General features: G+C 41.2%; 1 protein-coding gene across 1 annotated transcript in view; it reads left to right on the top strand.

The window, feature by feature from the left end:
• The window catches only part of myo3b (myosin IIIB), a 548,412-nt gene that overhangs the window by 507,613 nt on the left and 19,925 nt on the right, over window positions 1-20,874 (top strand). The window contains exons 30-32 of the mRNA XM_078227705.1: window positions 2,657-2,766; window positions 3,146-3,192; window positions 3,418-3,565. Of these exons, the coding sequence (XP_078083831.1) occupies window positions 2,657-2,766; window positions 3,146-3,192; window positions 3,418-3,550 (290 nt within the window). The 3' untranslated portion in view covers window positions 3,551-3,565. The remainder of the gene's footprint in view (window positions 1-2,656; window positions 2,767-3,145; window positions 3,193-3,417; window positions 3,566-20,874) is intronic.

The following is a 20,874-nucleotide window of genomic DNA, read 5'->3' as shown; positions in this document are numbered from 1 at the left end:
ATTTCCTGCACCTATCCAGTATCTCCTGACATATCCATTCTTCCACTTCCCTTGGGCTGTTGGGGGGCCTGTAGTACACCCCAACATAGTGACTGCGCCTTTCCTGTTTCTAAGCTCCACCCAGAGTGACTCGCTACACGACTCCTCCGAATTGTCCTCCCTCTGCACCGCTGTAATATGCTCTCCAACCAATACCGCTACTCCCCCACCTCTTTTAGCCCCTTCTCTGTCTCGCCTAAAACACTTGTACCCTGGAATATTCAGCTGCCAGTCCTGTCCCTCTTTCAACCAAGTCTCTGTCACCGCAACCACATCCAAATTCCTCGTGCGCATTAAGGCCCCAAGTTCGTCTGTTTTACCTGCTACGCTCCTTGCATTGAAGTATAAGCACTCCAGACGCCCAGGCTCATTGAGGTCGTCCTCCCCCAGAGTGCTCTTCTTCTTTGCCAGCCTTGTCCCAGCCCCAAGCTCGTCCCCAGCCACCACACTTATAGACCTAAACAATTAGGAAACCTTTGGAGAACCACCTCTGGTCCTCTTCCCAGCATTCTATACTCTTGTATGACTCACATCAGGAAAGACAAGCACCAGTAACCGGCACATTCATCATTAAATATGCAGGTTTTGCTCTGAAGATACGATAGGGGTTCAACTGTTCATTTTCCAATCCCTCCACAGGGAAAACATTGTCATTTTCCCACCAGGCCAAGCTAACAGGAAGAGGAATCTGAGGCAGAAAATACCCAAGAAGGTAAAGTTTTTTTCCACTTTCCTCTTGGGACCAGGAAGACCATCCTGAACCCCTCCTGGAAAGTTATCTGAGTACCTAGGACTGTTTCTTTGATCTGCAAGCATGGCTTCAGTGTGCCATATGCAAAAAATACAGGTACGGTGTACTCTTGCCAAATTTCATAGCAGGACCTCATATGAATATTTTTCTCCTTTTCCCCACAGCTGCTAAGTGTCAAATCTAGTCAAACCTAAGGCACGGAAATTCATTAGCATATTTAAATTACTGACCCACCTCTGGCGAACAGGTTACTAGCATGCCTTCCAAACCTCCCTGGTTAAATGGTTAAACTGGAAGTAAGCACCTTCAGGGCAGTTTAGGGTCAGATTTCAGATTTTCCAGACATCAAAACCACTCCCCTCCTCCCACCGCAGTCCTGCCACTTTCCCACCCGCCCTTGTGGAATAGGATTCTACCCAATATGTAATTTAGTAGACCATCAAATAAAATTTAGTTTTGTTTTGAATTATCGAAGGAGAACCCCTTGTTCTTTAAATAATGCCGTGGGATCCTTTAAGCTCACCTAACTCACTCACACAGGGAAAGGATGGCCTCATTTAGCATCCCAGCCAAAAGGCAGCATCTTACACAATATAGCATTTATTCTATACTACACAACCTAGTTTATGTTCTGAAGTTGTATGTTGGAGCTTAAACCTTCTAACGACAGCACTGCAAGCTGAGACAAGCTGACAGTTGAAACATATTACAAAGCAAATTTTGGCTGTACATTTTGAATAAATGTATAATTTAACTGGTTAATCTGTTTGCTGGGTGTTCATTTGTGACATGATAGTAAAGTGACTTGTTGAAGTATGCAGTGATATTCATTTGCGCAGCCACCTGCTGCAGTGGGTTCTCAATCCTATAGCTTTGTTTCACTTTAAGATTGATTCATGTAAAGGTTATGCATTTGTCCCTGTTATGGGTGCCATTCATATGTAAGAGAGAGAAAGAAAAAAAATAGGATTCCTTGTGCCACCTTTCACGAGCTCAAAGCAGTTCATTGCCATGGATTACTTTTGAAGTGTTATCACTGTTGCAACGCAGAAAACTGCAACAGTCAGTGCGTAGACAGTAAGCTTGCAGCAATAATCAGCTAATCTATTTTAGTGATGTTGGTTGCAGGATAAATATTGGCTAGGACATTGGGAGAACTTTCTGGTCTTCTTCAAATAGTGCCAGGACTGACTTGGAAGATATGTCCAGACGATCTAGAGAATAAATCTACTTTGGTTCCTATGTGGGTGGGCTGAACCATTCAGCCTAAAATGGCCAGGATACATGTCTGTTTCCACTTGTCACAGCAATGTCATTGGAACATTGCCTCCTTTAGTAAGTCTTCTATCATTTGTGAGCAGCACTGGTGCCAGCTTGTTTATTAAAGGTTGCAGTGGCAGGCTGATAATGTAACTATACTATTAGTCGGGTTGTTGGGACATGTATGGGGGAAAACAAAAGGAAAGAAACTTGGGGTTCAAGTTATCTGCTGTATGCATTTATAACAGCTGATTATAATAAAGATCTGGTGGAACTGGTAAAGAATGTGTGGATGAGGACTAAAGAGAAAAGAAAATGACACAAAAATGGTGGCTGGAAGCTAGGAATTAAGAATCTGCAATTAGCTGCAATCAAGATTTTGTTACAGAAATGCAGGAACATTTCTATCTATGAGTTCAAAATCTTTAAGTATTTTTCTTGGAAATGTATGTTGCTATCCTAGATTAGCACTGCAAGTGTTAATGGTGGGGATTTAAATGAAGGATGATCTGTGGAGGACAAGAAAATAAATGGAGAAATTAGCGGTTGACAAGTGGACATGGCTTTTGATTATTGAATAGTTAACATTTTGATTTAATGTTGCAGGATCAGGAAAGGAAACGGAACAAAAACAGTTAAGAACGCCTCGTCGACGAATGCAGCAGCCCAAAATGCTGAACAGCCCTGAGGACAGCCTGTACTATAACCAGTTAAATGTGAGTTCAAAGTAGCAATAAAGCTCTTTTGCTGACTTTGGGTCCAGATGATAATACCATTATAAATACCTGCCCCAACCTCTCCAGCCCCACCCCCATGCTCTTCTTCTGTCTGTCTTCGTGAACATGTGCTTATGCTCTTTATCTGTTGCTTTCATGTCAGGATGTCTGCCGTCACGGTGAATAATTGATGTGGTTTATCAAAGCCAAGCAAGATGCATGCTTCATCAGGCTCACTTGAGCTCTTTGATCAAAAAAATTATGCTGTGACTTCTGATATTATCAGCATCTGCTTGCATTCAACACAAAATCACTTTGAATTAAAAATTAACGACTTGCTGCTCTGCTGTTGACTGTGTGTTCTTGGCCCTCTCCACAGGGAATCCTACAATACCAAGGGAGTAAAAGAAAGCCAAGAAAACTTGGGTAAACAGATACTCTTAGTTCTTTCCAACTGTAAATAAAGCAAACTATTGTGTTATAGATTTCTGTATTTTTATACTTCTAAAAATTAGAATAAAAAGTCTCCATGAAACAATCCCTTTAATTTATTTAAGATTACGTGATTGACATGATTAATAGAGGGTATTTTACATGTGAAAAGCTTTGTTATGCATGCTGATAAGTTACCTTTCTTCCTCTTTATCACAGTCAAATCAAAGTGCTGGACATTGAAGATGAATATTACAAATCACTGTCATCTATTGAACCGGTCCCTGAGGAAGATGATTCATTGAGCCCTCCTCCTCCTATTCCAAGAGGACCAGGTTTTACTCATAGTTAAAAGTGGACTCTATAGGTAATTTAATGATTTTATATTTCTCAGTAAAATTTGACCAACCAATATTTTTAGTGCCAATTTTTGTAAGCAATACATTGGAATAAGCACATACAGCCTGAATGGATTTTTTTTTAAAAAGTAAACAATAGCTAGATATAAGAAACAAATACTCCCTGAAAAATAATTAATTAATCCTTGTTAAATTTTGCTATCAGAAAAAAATACACTAAAACTTATTTCTATGAAGTGCTCCTGTGATTTTTTTTTTAGCTTCTTGCTCTTTCATTCATGTCCATCTCCATGGGGTTTTAATATTGCTTACAAGTATTAAAGTGCTCTCAATATCGATCTGCAAGTTTTCAGTCAATTCCACCATTAATTTATTCACAATTTGATCACTAAAGGGCTCTATATTTGTACCATATCTTGCATTAAATAATATTCTGTACAAAAATCACTATTCTTCAAAACTAAAATATAATCAGAAAATATGAAGGCTAATAGATAACTTCAATAATCTGTGAATAAATTAGAAACTATCCTTCATTATGTCCAAAATTGTTTCAATAATTCTCAACATGATCCTATCAGGAAAGCTTGTGAAATTGTAAGATGCAAAACAAAACTGCATCTATTTTATTCTCTAGAATTCTGTGTAGTAACTAATTATTTACAATTGGTAGGGACAATAAAAATCATAGTTTATTTAGAATGGCAGTGCAAGTTACAGCAGGTAATAAATCCAACCTTGCACACCTGTCACTAAAGGAAATTTCCCCTAGTAGCTCAGCGTGGGCTCAGGGAACAGCATGGAGGCCTCTTATGTTTGTGGTGTTGGCTTGCAGAGTAACAAATGGGCTGTCCAGGTGTCCTTTGATGCCTCCAGGTCATGATGTGTGCTTGCTACAGCCAATGCATAACTGGAAATAATTCAGCTGATATACATACTGTTTCCTAACATAAGATTATTCTACAGTTTGCACATTTGCTTTCATTTCTGATGCATTTTTAAACATACTCTGTATAATTTTGAAATAACATAAATAAAATATATTTAGCTGATCTATAGGTCTGCTTACTTTAACAGTTTATTTGGATTCTTCAAGGTGAAATATTTCAAGGTTAGGGAGTAGAACACTTTTGTTTTGTGTCGTGTTGACATCAATTACACTAGATCAGTTTAGAAGCAAAGTTGTATCAAGTGAGACCCAAATTAATCGCCATTTTCAGAAGGCTTATTAAGTCAAATCCCATCTGCCTGTTTGGATGTAAATCCATGGGAGTTTTTCAAGGGAGGCACGAAGTGGGGTACGATCTAAGAGAGGGTGCCTCTGATGTGCATAGTGCACCCCCAATGATGTTCACCCCTCCCCCCCCTCCTTCCCACCCTTTCACCAAGTTTGGTGAAAAAGCAGCCTTCCCACTCTCACCTGCCTGCCACTGCCCAGCATATTAAGCCAGTGTAGGCTCTTTTTGCTCCAGAATTGGGCAGTTAAGGGCCACAACAGGTCTAAAAGGGTGGGCGGAATATGGGGCACTTTACCCACTCCCATATTGTGTGGACCAGGTTGCTGGGCAGGAAAGCAGTGGGCAACCCACCTGACGTATTTTATGTGCCCCCACTGAAAACACACCCGTCTGGAGGGTCGTAAAACTCCCCCCAGGTCCTAGAAGTATGAAACTTATACAGTTGTCTGCAAACCAAATGTAAAACTGCGGGGCTTACTGCAATCCATGGGCAGGAAATCCACCACATGTCTTTCTGGCTGTTGTTCTGAGCGAGGCCCAGCAATTTGACATTTGGTTTGCAGAAGCCTCCAGATGTCCCTACTTCCCAAAACCAGGGTCTTCTTTAACGTACAAGCAGTTTTTGTCTCAACAAGACATTTTACTCAATGTTTTGGAATTTCCAAGTTGAAACAGAAAGATTTATTTTTGGGAGATTATCTGAGTATTGTGCCTGATATTATCTGATATTATTTGAGGCTGGTTTCAAACAGTTTTGTGTTTCCTGATACCGATATCATTCATCTTAGTTAACACAAAATTAAATTGTATGTTCCTGTTAATATATACACGTGTTTCTTCATTCAGTGTATATGGTGCTTAGTCCCTAAATTAGTAGTTATTTTTGTTGCTTGATGTATTTTTACAATCTGATGACTTGCAACCAGTAAAAAGGAATATGGCTTTGAAACATTTAACAATTCATAACATTTCTAATGTAATTGCCAGTTTGAAAGTGTACAACTCAACACTTTTATTAATGATAAATTTCTTATAGCTGATTAACCATTTTTGTCAGAAAAAAATTGATTGTTTAATTGTTTACAGTACAAAAAATATTTAGTCTCTCCATGCTATACAAATTCTTGATTAAAGAATCAGCCAAGCCAATTTCTCCCACATTTCTTTGGGAGTCTTAGCTCTTGTCCCTGATTGGCTGTGTACCTTTTGGTGATGCAACAGCTGAGCACAGAAACTTGACATAAGAGAAATGCATGGATGAATCTCACAGCTGTGCTTGCAACTGTAACTGTGCTATAATAAGTCATATGATCTCTAAATGCCAATTATTTCTATTAGAAAGTCTTGCTAAATTAGCAGATATCTTAACTAATTTGCAAGTTCCATAGTGATTTTTGAATTTAAAATGTACTTAATTTACACAATGCAGATCAAAGACAAAAAAAAAATGTATGAGTGTTCTTTCTCTCCCTCTTTTTAAATAACCATCTTTACAACTTGGTTCCCATTCTAAGGAACGAATTGTTCCTCCTGGTATTCAAAATCATTAGGGGTCTGGGCTGAGTAGAAATTGTTCCCAATGGCAGAAGGGTTGGGAACCAGAGAACATGATTTAAGGTGAATGGCAGAAAAATCAAAGGCAACAGGAAAAACGTTTTTGTACAAGAGGGTTAGGATGTGCAATGCGCTCCTTGAGAGTGTGGTCTCGGCAGATTCAATCATTGCTTTCAAAAGAGAATTATCTGAAGGAAAAGAAAATGCAAGGTCATGAGGAAAAGGTGGAGGAGTTGGACTGAGTTGCTCTTTCAGAGATCCAGCACAGAGACAATAGGCTGAATGGCCAACCTCTATATTCTAACTATATTATGATTCTGTGATTTTGGTGACTGACCACTGTTATGCTCAGCAGGAACTTAGGTCCATTTTGAGTTTTGGACTTCATTTGATTTGGAATGATAGGTTGTAGCCCAAGTTTGAGCACCTAGGGATATAGCCACCAGCTCTGGGCTGCCATAGTATCATGCAGCCCAATTGGGCTCTCAGCCCTTTTGGTAGGGCGGTTGGGGAAACCCCAGTGTTCGACAAGGAGGGCAATCAGAGCAGCAGCATACAAGGCTAGATACGTGGAACTTGGAAAAGCACCCAGTCCTGCTCTTCCCATAAAAATAAAGAGAAATTTACCTTCAAGATACTTGTCAGGTCAGGCCACCAAGCGATAATGGTTGACGTATATATGATGCACCTTTTAGCCTAATCAGTACAAAAATGGCAATCAAGGTTTTATTGAAAATGTTAAACTTTGATATCCATTTTAAATGGACCTACTTCCTAACCCTGAAGCCATTCCAGCTGTCTAGTTGGGGAGTCGGTTATCTCAGTGGCTGAACGGTTGGTTTATGAGGCAGAGTGACACCAACAGCATGGGTTCAATTCCCGTACCAGCTCATGTTATTCACAAAGGCCTCGCCTTCTCATCTTGCCCATCACCAGAGGCGTGGTGATCCTCAAGCTAAAATCATCACTAGTCAGCTCTCCCCCTCAAAGGGGAGAGTAGCCTATGGTTATCTGGGACTTTGATGAATTTATCTTTACCTAGTGGTATGCCCCAGTGAATATTGCTGCAGAGAAGGCAGAAAATGGGAGATTTCTCATCTCTCTGTTTCTCACTAGAGGTGGAAATTGGTTCATGCCCAATCTGGGTAATGGTGCACAAAAGGGAGTGAATTGGTATACTTGTGTTTTTGGGATGCAAGCAACTGCTAGAGTCACCAGTTTCATCCCAAGAAAGTGACAAAGATGAAGATCAGTCATGGGGATATTGGCATCTGAGCCACAGCTAAATCCGGGAGCAAATTACTGTGGTGGGCGCAGTGGGGTGGTGGAGGAACAAGTAATGGCATGCTGCAGCCTGCAATTTCAATGTGAAGTGAAGAGGAGCTCTCCTACTACTGCTGGCTGCACATCCATTTAAGTGATAAGTTTTTACATGCATTTTTGATGCCAGCCTCTAGAGGCATCCCAGGACATCTCTGAATGAGTATTTTGGCTGCTTCACAGACCAGAGAACCTGAGTGCAGCATACACAGCACATGGTGTGGTCGAATATAATACAGTTTATCTGAGGGCAGAAATGAGCATTAAGCTCCCTGATTGCATACACATTTCAGGCAAATGTTCAGGATGGCTAAATGGCACCCTAACCAGTATGTTGACCAACACAGTTCCTGTGCATTTATATCACATTGTGATCAGCATTAGAAATTGGTAGGTTTGTTGAACATTTTTGTGTAAATAGTGAAATACAGTTCCCACTTAAGAGAGCATCAAGAACTGGAGGGCACAGATTCAAAATAATTGGCAAAAGGAGTAAAAAATGAAAATAATGTTTACCCAGAGGATGGTTGGAGTCTGGAACAAATTTCCTAAGAGGGTGGTGGAGGCAGGTTCAATCAAGCTATTCAAAACGGAATTGGATTACTATCTGAAAAAAAAGAACATGCAAGGTTGCGGGGATAAGGCAGGAAGTGGGACTAGGTAGAACGTGCTTTCAGAGAGTTAGTGCAGACTCCGCATCGCAGAATCACACCGTGCAGAAGAGGCCCTTCTGTTGAGTCACACCAACACATGAGAAACACCTACCCTACCTACCTAATCCCACTTACCAGCATTTGGCCCATAGCCTTAAATGTTATGATGTGCCAAGTGCTCATCCAAGTACTTTTTAAAGAATGTGAGGCAACCCACCTCCACCAGCCTCCCAGGCAGCGCATTCCAGACCATCACCACTCTCTTGGTAAAAAGGTTTTTCCTCACATCCCCCCCAAACCTCCTGCCCCTCACCTTGAACTTGTGTCCACTTGTGACTGACCCTTTAGCTAAGGGGAACAGCTGCTCCCTATCCACCCTATCCATGCCACTCTCAATCTTGTACACCTCAATCAGGTCACTCCTCAGATTGCTCTGCTTGAATGAAAACAACCCAAGTCTTTCCAACTTCTCTTCATAACTTAAATGTTCCATCCCAGCAACATCTTGGTGAATCTCCTCTGCTCCTCCTTCAGTGTAGATGCATCCTTCCTATAATGTGATGACCAGAACTGCACACAGTACTCTAGCTGTGGCCTCATCTATACAACTCCAACATGACCTCCCTGGTTTTGGATTCTATGCCTTGATTGATAAAGGCAAGTGTTCCATATGTCTTTTCCACTACCCTACTAACATGCCCTTCTGCCTTTAGAGATCTATGGACAAACATACCAATGTCCCTTTATTACTCAGAATTTCCTAGTGTCATGCCATTCGTTGAATATTTCCTTGTCAAATTACTCCTTCCAAACACTTTTCAGGGTTAAATTCCATCTGCCACTTAATTGCTTATTTGTCCATCCCTACTATATCTTCCTGTAGCCCAAGACACTTAACCTCACTATTAACCACCCGTCCAATCCTTGTGTCATCCGCAAACTTACTAATCCTACCCCCACATAGTCATCTATGTTGTTTATATAAATGACGAATAATAGGTTACCCAACACAGATCCATGTGGTACACCACTGGACACTGGCTTCCAGTCACTTAAGCAGTCTTTTGTCATCACCCTCTGTTCTTCTACAACTAAGCCAATTTTGAATTCACCTTATCAAATTCTTTATAAGTCTCCCATGTGGGACCTTGTCAAAGGCTTTGCTGAAATCCATTCTCGATGGGTCGAATGGTTTCCTTCTGTGATTCTGTGTCTGAAAAACTTGTGAAGTGAGGTACAATTTCACTCTCTCTGCCTTTCTGCTCTAATCTGCCCTTTTTGCTCCCACTCTGCCTGGCGTAAGCCTAGGTCATCCAATTAATCCCATCTTCTTGCTGATATTAACTCATTTAGAATGTGAAAAATAAATCATAAATTATGTTTTCTAGTCTTAGCTAAATCTACCTATCACTGAACCTTTCTCATTCATTTTGTCTTCCCGTCCCTTAATTCTCTATTCACTTTTAGAATCATAGAATTCCCACAGTGCTGAAGGAGGCCATTTGGCCCATTGAGCCTGCACCAACAATAATCCTACCCAGGCCCTAGCCCCACAACCCCATGTATTACCCTGCTAATCCCCCTGACACTAAGAGGCAATTTAGCATAGCCAATCCACCTAACTCCCACATCTTTGGACTGTGGGACGAAACTGGAGCACCCGGAGGAAACCCACCAGACAAGGGGAGAATGTGCAAACAGTACACAGACAGTGACCCAAGCCGGGAATCAAATCCGGGTCCCTAGTGCTGTGAGGCAGCAGTGCTAATCACTGTGCCACCATGCCTCCTTTTTTTGTATGGGCCTCAATGTGTGTACGGCGGGTGTCCCTCATTCAGATGAACTCAATGCTTGATCAAGGAACCCAACATCTGGTAGTGGGGGGAGCTACTGAAAGCCCCACGCCCCCCATACCTCTCCTCCCTCTCCCTCAACCTACCCAACTACCCCCATCCCACCCTCACTTATTTTTGGCTTACTGCCCCTAAGGTTTCTGGGTCTCTGCTGGGGCACTGGCAACAACTGCCAGCGATCTTGGTGGCCCTGACAGGCAATGGCAAAAATCCCGCTTCTGAGTGGCTGACATCTGTTGGGAGGTGGGATTTCTGCCACTGGGATTCTTAATCCCAAGAAGGCTCGACATTGGCCAATTAAGTACTTGATGAGCATTTATTAATTGTGGACATCTCACAACAGAGGCAGCGTGGGTTCCTGCTGGTTCTTCAGCCAGTAGGTGAGACCCCATCACAAATATTAAATTCTACCCATAGATTCTATATCCATGGCTGAATTTTCCTGTGGGCGCTGCAACCCTGACAATAGGTGTGGATTCCAATCGTGCATAGGGTCACAGCATGCCCACCAAAGCAACTTTACATCAGGCAGCCTGCTAACTGTTTGTCTCCATGTTCGCCACCCAATTAATGAAGACAGGCCCATTGAGAAGGCCAGCAACATTGGAAACCTACCACTTGGAACCCTAACAACATTGGATAGCTGGCAGTCTATCAGGTGAGATGGACATTGCTGAGAGAGTTAAGAGAGTGCAAGTGCACTTCAAAATGGAGACACTCTCAGATATCTGCTGAACATATTTTTTTTTAAAGACCCAGAGACGTTAGGGCCTTTAGTATGGAGGGATATCCCCTCTCCAGGAATGATTGCAGCTGTGGCCATTTCAGTTTTGCAGATCCATCATTGAATGTCTGAGATGAGTCTCTGATTAACCTCTGACCAACTATCAGAAGACAACTTCTAATAGTTTATGGACCCTGGATTCAGCCAGGAGTCCATCTGACGCAGGTAAATTTCTGTTGGTGTGTAATAATGGTCTTTGCTAGGCTCTTAATTGGAGCTATTGGTTGCCTGCTTCCATGGAGTTGGCTGCCAATGCCACTGGCAGTCCTCCCTGGGAAAATTGGCTGGAGGTGAAACCCAACAGGATTTTCTGCTACTTTCCACACCCTCTGCCACCATACTCCTCTCCACGGAGCTGAGAAAGCTCGGCCAGCCCTGTCTCTCTGTCTTTTCTCTTTGTATATATCTATCATACACCCCCTTCATTCTTATTGGTTTTGTGTCTTTTTATATTTTGCACTTTATTTGTTTTATTTCTTCTGATCTTTTATACCCTTACCTCTCTCTGTGTTCTCTTCTGAATCAACTTTGAATAGGTTAAAATTTATTCAGCCTGTATAATAGATAATAGTTGCTGACTTTCAAAGTAAAACATTGTTGTAAAATGTTTTGAGATACAAAAAAGACATTAAATGCCTTTTTTCTTTACTCCTTACATTTAATTTCCCTGTCTCGGCCCCATAGAATGCTCAGTAGCAGGCTAGATTTGAGCTTACAAGAGCAGAAAGGGTGAACAAGCAGGATTTTAAAAATTTTCTATTTTATTTATTAGTGTCATAAGTAGGCTTACATTAACACTACAATGAAGTCACTGTGAAAATCCAGTAGTCGCCACACTCGGGTGCCTATTCGGGTACACTGAGGGAGAATTTAGCCTGGCCAATACACCTAACAGCGCATCTTTTGGACTGTTGGAAGAAGCCAGAGGAAACCCATGCAGACACGAGGAGAACGTGCAGAATCTGCACAAACAGTGGCCCAAGCCGGGAATCAATCCTGGGTCCCTGGCACTGTGAGGCAGCAGTGATAGCATGTTGCTCGGCTCAGACATTAGGAAAGCTTCAGGTCAGGCTGAATGGAGTGTATTTTTGTGCATTATTTATTGTTGTTCCTCTTGATCTCCCGCTGCAGTGAATGGAGTTTTGGCTGAGCGCCAAATTCTCCGTTCCCACTGGCAAACGAGATCGGAGCATCCAGACTGAGTTTTTAAGAATGAAGGTGTTTTTAGAAAAAAAAACTGCAGTAGACATTTGGAACTTTAATTAATTTAATCTCAGCTTGGGTCCTGAGATCTGCCCATGGTGGATACTGGATGAGTTAGCATGGTAGCTGTAAGAACAAAGAATGATGGGGAACATAAGTTGGCATGTGTTGGCATTAAGTTGACATACATACATATGAATAAGGAGCAAGAGTAGTCCACTCAGCCCCTTGAGCCTGCTTCACCATTCAATAAGATCATGGCTGACCTCATTGTAGCCTCAAATTCACATTCCCGCTTACCCCCAATAACCTTTCGTCCCCTTGCTTATCAAGAATCTATCCAGCTCTGCCTGATTCAAAGACTCGGCTTCCAATGCCTTTTGAGAAAACTCATGAACCTCTGAGAGAAAAATTTCTCCTCATCTCTGTCTTAAAAGGGTGAGCCCTTATTTTTAAACAGTGATCTCTAGTTCTAGATTCTCCCACAAGATGAATTATCCTTTCCACATCCGCCATGCCAAAACTCCGCAGGATCTTGTATGTTCCAATCAAGTCAACTCTTATTCTTCTAAACACCAGCAAATGTTCAACATTTCCTCATCAAGAAATCACCCATTCCAGATATCAATCTAATAAACATTCTCTAAACTGCTTCCAAATTAAATAAGGAGACCAATACTGTACACAGTACTCCAGATGCAGGCCGAAATTCTCCCGTCTCGCATGCCGCAGGAATTGTAGCGGGCAAGAAGAAAATTCGATGGACCATTTAAAGGTCCATTGAGCTCAAACGGGAATTTCCAGTCTTGGGCGCGTGCAGCCAGAGAATCCCACCCAAGGTCTCACCAGTAACCTGTATAACTGAAGCAGAATCACCCTTGCAACAAATAATAACATTTTATTAGCTTTCCTACTGTACCTTCATACTATGCTTTTGTGATTCCTGCAATAGGACACCCTGATCCCTCTGCATTACAACTCTGTAATCTCTCACCATTTAAATAATACGCTTCTATTTTATTCTTCCTGCCAAAATTGTCATTTTTCCTGATTGTACTCATTTGTAAGACCTTTGCCTACTCACTTAACCTTTCTATATCCCTTTGTAACCTCTTTGTGCCTTTTCACAACTTACTTTCCTACCTATCTCTGTGTCATCAGCAAATTTAGCAACTGTACCTTCATTCCCTTCATCCAACTCATTTATATAAATTGCAAAAGATTGAGGCACCAGCATAGATTCCTGTGGCACACCACTCGTCACATTTCACCAACCAGAAAATGATCCATTTATGCTTAAGAACATAAGAACATAAGAAATAGGAGCAGGAATAGGCCATCTAGCCCCTCAAGCCTGCTCTACCATTCAATAAGATCATGGCTGATCTGATAGTGGGTTCAGTTCCACTTACCCACCCGCTCCCCATAACCCTTAATTCCCTTAATAGAAATCTATCTATCTGTGACTTAAACACATTTAACGAGGTAGCCTCTACTGCTTCATTGGGCAGAGAATTCCAAAGATTCACTACCCTCTGGGAGAAGAAGTTCCTCCTCAACTCTGTTCTAAATTGACTCCCCCGTATTTTGAGGCTATGCCCCCTACTTCTTGTTTCCATTGTAAGTGGAAATAACCTCGCTGCTTCTACCCTGTCTAGTCCCTTCATTATCTTATATGTCTCTATAAGATCTCTCCTCAACCTTCTAAACTCCAGTAAGTACAGGCCCAGTCTACTCAATCTCTCCTCATAAGCTAACCCCCTCATCTCTGGAATCAACCTGGTGAACCTTCTCTGTACCCCCTCCAAAGCTAATATACCCTTTCTTAAATAAGGGGACCAAAATTGTACACAGTACTCTAGGTGCGGCCTCACCAGTACCCTGTGCAGTTGCAGCATTTGCTTACTCTGTCTTTCCTGTTAGCTAACCAATTTTCTATCCTTGCCAATATTTTACTCACTACATACACCATGAGCTTTTATTTTCTGCAATAACCTTTGATGTGGCACCTTATCAAAAGCCTTCTGGACAGTACATCTACCAGTTCCCCTTTACCCACAGCACATGTGACTTCTTCAAGGAACTCCAATAAATTGGTTAAACTTAAATTCCTTTCCACAAAACTATCTTGACTCTGCCCAATTGCTTTGACGTGGTCTGATGTAACATCTTTAATAACAGCTTCTAACATTTTTCCACAGAGACTATAAAGAGTGAGTGAGGATTATAAGTTAGCATGGAGGATATGAGGGGCATAAGGGGGCAGATTGGAGGCATTGACTGGCATGGGGTTTACGAGGGGCCATAGGGTTGGGGGGGCATAGGTTAACATAGAGGGTATGGAGGCAGGGAGGAGACATGAGATGGCATGTATGGGGCATTGGAAGCGTGTGGGGGATGAGGGGATATGAGAGCCAGAGGGCTGTTTTATATTCTTTAAATAAAACATCAATATCATGGCAGAGTACCAAGGTGGGCCTTTTGCCCAGCTCACCTCCACACCCAGCGTTCTCTGCATTCATTCCAGGGTCACCTGGCCTGACCCACTGGGAACCCCGCCACCCTGGATAGAAAATTCAACATTCAGGGCTATTTTCTCCTGGGTCGAGTTTGTGAAGCCTAGAAATATCCAAACTCTACGCTCCCACTCTGGAGCAAAGATCCAAATTACTATCGACAATATTGTCCTCCTCCAACATTTCTCTTCAGTTGTCCTCCTCCGTGGGTCTATCTACTCTTATTTCCACTTGTAACTCTAATGCATCATCACCTCCAGAGACTCTAAGAATCTATCTTTGGCTCCCTCACCTTCCTCGTTTAAGTCTTGCTCATGGCAACATCATCCAGAGTGGTCAGCTTCTATATATGTATACAGATGGTGTGCAGCACTTTCGACCTCCACTTCTCACAAACCCTTTTCAACCTTTGTGAAGTTAGATTTCTTTTCCAACATCCAGTCTTAGATGAGTTTTAACTTGCTTCAGTTATATTTGGGGCCACTAAAGCAAATTCCATTGAACCTGCAATATTCTCCACCAGTTGCCCAGCAACTTGTTCAGAATGGACTAGACTATTAGATCATTGGTGTCCTGGTTGAACCTGAGCTGAGCTTCCAACTCCTTGTCCTCTCTTCACAGAATTGGCCTAAGGCAAAATTTGATACAAAACCACATAAGGAAATATTAGAGCAGATGACCAAAGGCTTTGTGAAAAAGATACATTTTAAAGAATTTCTTAAAGGAGGAAAGTGCAGTACTCAATTTTAGTTGTTCCACTATTGGTGGCCAAAATGCATTCAGCTGCCAGGGCCCTGATCCAAGGAATATCCCCCCCCCCCCCCCCCCGCCCGCCCGCCCGCCCGCAAAATTTCTCTTCTTCTCTTCCCTTTATCATGCTTCTTACAACCTACCCATTTAACCCAGCTTTAGGTCATCTGTCTTATGTGGCTCCATGCCAAACCTTGCTTTATAACACTCTACTGAAGCCCTTAGTGGCACTTTATTCCATTAAAGGTCCTATATAGAGAAAAATTGTTGTTCAAATCACTCATTTTAATCATTTTCCTCTCTTTTCTACATTGTTTTTATTCTCTGTTTGAAAGTTGCACTTGCTCTTCATATACTGAAACTAATTCTGTCTCCTGAAACACACTCACTTCAATTAGCTTAAATAGTCACATGATAATATGGGAAGAAAACAGAAAAGCAATGTGCAGCACACTATGTGCAAAATCCTCAAGAGATTTTCAGGTAGAGTAAGAAATCAGAAACTGGTGTAAGAGATCTAATGAACTTGCAGTTGTATGTTGCTTTTGTTAATTCAAGTAGAAAAATCATAATTGTTTGGCTTTTTTCATCCGAACTTTTATCTATTCTACTTTTCTTGCTGATTTTTGAACGTTTTGTGAATAGTTGTTGAAAACCTCCTGGAAAACGTAAGACATTAAAACTGAAACTGCCGATCCCTAGTTACACCCTATAAATGTCTAATATTGTGCTGCTTAATAAGTTTATTTTTAGTCATTTTATGATTGACTACGTCTCAAGTTATAACTACCAGGGCCCACCATTTACAGCTCTTTATAATCCATATATGTGTGAGCCTGCATTAACTGATATGTACTATACTGATGTGCCTCAGTAACTCGCGATAAGCAGATCGTCAGAGCCTTATTGAACCGGTTATTGGGAACACCTGGGGCCAAGCTTTTCAGAAAAATGACTTCCTGCCTGTGTGGCCTGGTAACCATATGAACAAAGGAAAGGAACAAATAGGTCTATCAGTCTGCTGTTTTATGTTTCTTACACTTTGTGGCAAATTTAGTCACTGACTAATGTGGACCTCATGTTATATTTTGACAGCATGATCTGTTTTTCTCAGGCAATTGCAATGTACAATTCTGATCCGTTTAGTATAAGGCAATATGTTCAGGTCTGAAACACTTTCTCATTTCGCTTCCTTCTCAGCATAAATAAAAGATTACTAATGCTTTCTTAGTCACTTCACAAGCTTTATCCATACTAAACTATGATAATGCTTGATACTATGGAAACTAAAGTAGCAGAAATAACAAACAGATGCGTTAAATTACAGTTGTTTAAGGCGATATGCAAAAATATATTCCGAAACAGGTCATGTTGATAAAGAGATTAAGGTTCAGAAGTAAGGAATAAAAGTGAAAGAGAATAGAATTTGAGCATCAAAGACTTTTTTAATGACATGAAATGCCATTAGGGTGTTGTGTCTTTTGTTTCAGCTTCCTCACACCTGCAATTTGTTGCATCCTAATCCTCTTCGCACATTTGAATTGCTTTCATTTGCATTGACACAGTAGTGAAAAGAAAAAAGCTCAGGAACATAGAATGATAACCATTTACAAAAATATATATATCATTTCTGCTCTGAGAGTTTTGCCAAACATATCTATCCCTGTATGTGGTACATAGTAAATCATTACTTATGAAACATATGTATTTCAAAGATCTACAATTTCCCTTGTCTTTATCTGACTATTGGAAAAAGGAGGCAATTTTGGCAGAGGTGAAAAAAGTAATGGAAATTGGGAGGAGTAGGTCTATGGCAGCTGAGTCCGTGGCAGGAGCTGTAGGAGTGTCTCAATAAATCAGAGCGTGAAATTTAGATTAGCCCACTGCAGGCGATCAGTAGAAGGGGGTAAAGAAAGAGTTGGCTTGGTTAAAGGTGTAACCTGTTTCTTTTGGCCCCTAAAATCTTTAAACAGATGGTGTGACCAGCTGTCTCTTTCAGCCATTTAACTCTAAGTTGGTAACAGTTTGAAAAGATTATCTGCAGTGGATTTTATTGTGATTTTTAAAAAACGAATAAGTGATCAAATTATTATCTTGCCAAGTATCTAAAAATTGAAAACAACCTATAAAATAAATAAAATATTAGATAAAATTAATTCATATATAATATGTTTTATATTTAAAAATCATGTTTGTGGATTTCAGGCTATCAATTTTAATTGTTTTTTAAAAAAACTACTTGGCACATATCTACTACAATTACACCAGCAGTACAATCAAACATGTTTAGCCATAATATTTTAATTCTGTTGAACTGCATGGATCAAGCAGTGTGCTGCCTTGTATTATTATGCTGCTTTGAGCGACAGTTCAAGCTTCAACAACAGTATTGAAATCTAGGCAAAGTGGTTTTGCTAATATAAGAGAAGAATCAGATAGAAATGTCATTGAGAACAGTTGTAAATATTTGCTGCTGGGGAAATAATTACAATTCTTTTTCTGCCTGAAGTGTATTTAAGTGTACTTTACCAGTTAAGGACTCAGTTTCCTTTGAGAAAATCCAGCAGCAAGCAACCTAAAGCCTGATACTTTTTTTGCAGGCTTCTCTATTATAATGTTTCCATAGTTTACATAAACTCTTAAGGACATGGTTTAATGCAGAGTATAGTATCACACAGTTCACACTACTTACAGGTGAATGCAGTGAGGATTCATACATGGTTTTGCATTTCTATAAATTAAGGTAATGGTGCTTGGTGACAGACTTGGAGTCATCCCTGATTAAGCTAATTTTATATTCATAAAATATCTTTCATTTTTTTTACTGCATTGTGGTTAAAATGGAGCTTTTTTCACTGACAAATTATTTTTTCAATTCTGAGAATTTCAGGTACATTTCGCCATTAGATTATATATCTCCTGACTACTAAATAGGATGATTTTCCAGCATTTTGTTTGTTGTTTACCACTATATTATTGCATATTCACATCAAGAAACATCCGGGCTTATGTTAACCTAATTCACCTGGCAGTAACAGGGATTTGCCCTTTTTACACCATGTCCGATTTTGTTCTCAATTGAAATCTTTGGAGAATAAAATTAGAAATGAAGCAACATGAATGGCTGACCCAGTCCCATCAGCTTCTCATCAGTTGATTTAAGTTAAAATTAACCCATCATCATTCGTTGGAAGTAGCCTAGTCCACTCACCCCTCTGTATTTCATTTGTACCTTGCTGCACATCATGCAATTACGTTATGGTGCCCATGTGGCCTAAACCTCTCACCCTTAACTAAGTTTACTAAGCTCCTTCTGTAATTTTTGCTTTGATATCCCATTTATTTTAGGTGAGAGTACAACTTTAACGTTAGTGCATTACTAAAGTTATAGTGATGCTGATAATAACCTGATGCTGCCACCTACAATCTTTACGTATATAGGCCCTTAAGTTACATGATTGTTCCAGTGGTCTTTGACTGTAACTCCACTAGGAGCCCACTGGAATAATCATAAAATCAATCAGGATCCAACAGAGACCGAACCCAGTCTTCACCCACCCATTTTAGACCACTGAGATGGGGATTCCCTAGGCTAGATTTTTATTTTGCGGTCAAGACCATGATGTCAGGTGAATCTCTGGGTCCCAACCTGCATCACATTGGCATCCCCTGCCCACTAAGGCCAACTGATGGAACAATCATGCATTTGCCATCTATTTAGTCGTGGTGATTGAAGGTCAATCATCTCAATTACAGGACATCACTACAGGAGTTCGTCAGGGTAGTGTCCTCGGCCCAGCCATCTTCAGTTCCTTCATCAATGACCTTCCTTCCATCATAAGGTCAGAAATGGGGATGTTCACTAATGATTGCACAATGTTCAGTATCATTTGCAACTCCTCAGATACTGAGGCAGCAAGACCCGGATAATATCCAGGCTTGTGCTGACAAGCGTTAAGTAACATTATCGCCACACAAGTGCCAGGCAATGACCATCTCCAACAAGAGAGGATCTAACCATTGCCTCTTGACATTCAATTGCTGAATTCCCCACTATCAACATCCTGGGGGTTACCATTGACCAGAAACTGAACTGGGCAAGATATATAAATACTGTGGCTACTAGAGCAGGTTAAAGGTTAGGAATCCTGTGGTGAGTAACTCACCTCCTGACTCCCCAAGGCCTGCCCACCATCTACAGGACACAAGAGGGGAGTGTAATAGAATTATCTCCATTTGCCTGGATGGGTGCAGCTCCAACAACACTCAAGAAGCTTGACACCATCAGGACAAAGCAACCCGCTTGATTGCTACCCCTTCCACAAACAATCAATCCGTCCACTACCGACAAACTTTGGCAGCTGTGTGTACCATTTACAAGATGCACTGCAGGACCTCATCAAGGTTCCTAAGGCAGCACCTTCCAAACCCATGACCATTACCATCTAGAGGGACCAGAACAGCAGATAACTGCAAACATCATCACTTGAAGGCTCCCTCCCAAGTCGCCTACCATTCTGACTTGGAAATATATCGCCCATTGTTCCTTCACTGTTGCTGGGTCAAAATTCTGGAACTCCCTCCCTAACAGTACTGTGGATGTACCTACAACCCAGAGATTGCAGTGGTTCAAAAAGGCAGCTCACCACCACCAGCTCACAGGCAACTAGGGATGGGCAATAAATGCTAGTCTAGCCAGTGACCCCCACATCCCATAAATGAATAAATAAAGCAGAGGCAGGAAGTAGGTGGAAGAGGAGCATGGAGGGTCCAATGTAAACAGAAATCAACAGCCATTATTGTGGTTGTTAATCTGTTTTGTAGTGGAAGGAAGAGGAGCTCAGTGACACAGCAGCAAAACAAACACCTATGCAAGGGCAGCCCCACAATTCACTGGTGTCATCTTTGATGTCATTTTTGAGGCAGTTGCACCTGGAGAGAAAATTCTATTTCCAGTGAGCAAAGGTCATCCAGCCAGGCTAAGCAGGCAGGGCTGGAGGTAACTCAAGAAGTGAGAAGCTGCAGCATTGCCAGGAGGACATGTTCCAGTTTCAGATGTGCTTCAGTGACCTGTGGATTGGCAAGAAGTGTGTAACTCTACCCCTAAATGGTAGGCTTTCAGATCTGTCATCACAAACATAGTAACAGTTTTAACAACACCAGGTTAAAGTCCAACAGGTTTATTTGGTAGCAAATACTATTAGCTTTCGGAGCGCTGCTCCTTCGTCAGATGGAATTTCCACTCCATCTGACGAAGGAGCAGCGCTCCGAAAGCTAATGGTATTTGCTACCAAATAAACCTGTTGGACTTCAACCTGGTGTTGTTAAAACTGTTACTGTGTTTACCCCAGTCCGACACCGGCATCTCCACATCATCACAAACATATCCATGATTGGAGCAGCCTAAGGGCATGTAGTCCTCCTGAATATTAAACATGTGTACCAG

Source organism: Mustelus asterias, chromosome 14 (genome assembly GCF_964213995.1).
Source record: "Mustelus asterias chromosome 14, sMusAst1.hap1.1, whole genome shotgun sequence".
Classification (NCBI taxonomy): Eukaryota; Metazoa; Chordata; class Chondrichthyes; order Carcharhiniformes; family Triakidae; genus Mustelus; species Mustelus asterias.
This window is presented reverse-complemented; position numbering and strand designations above follow the sequence as displayed.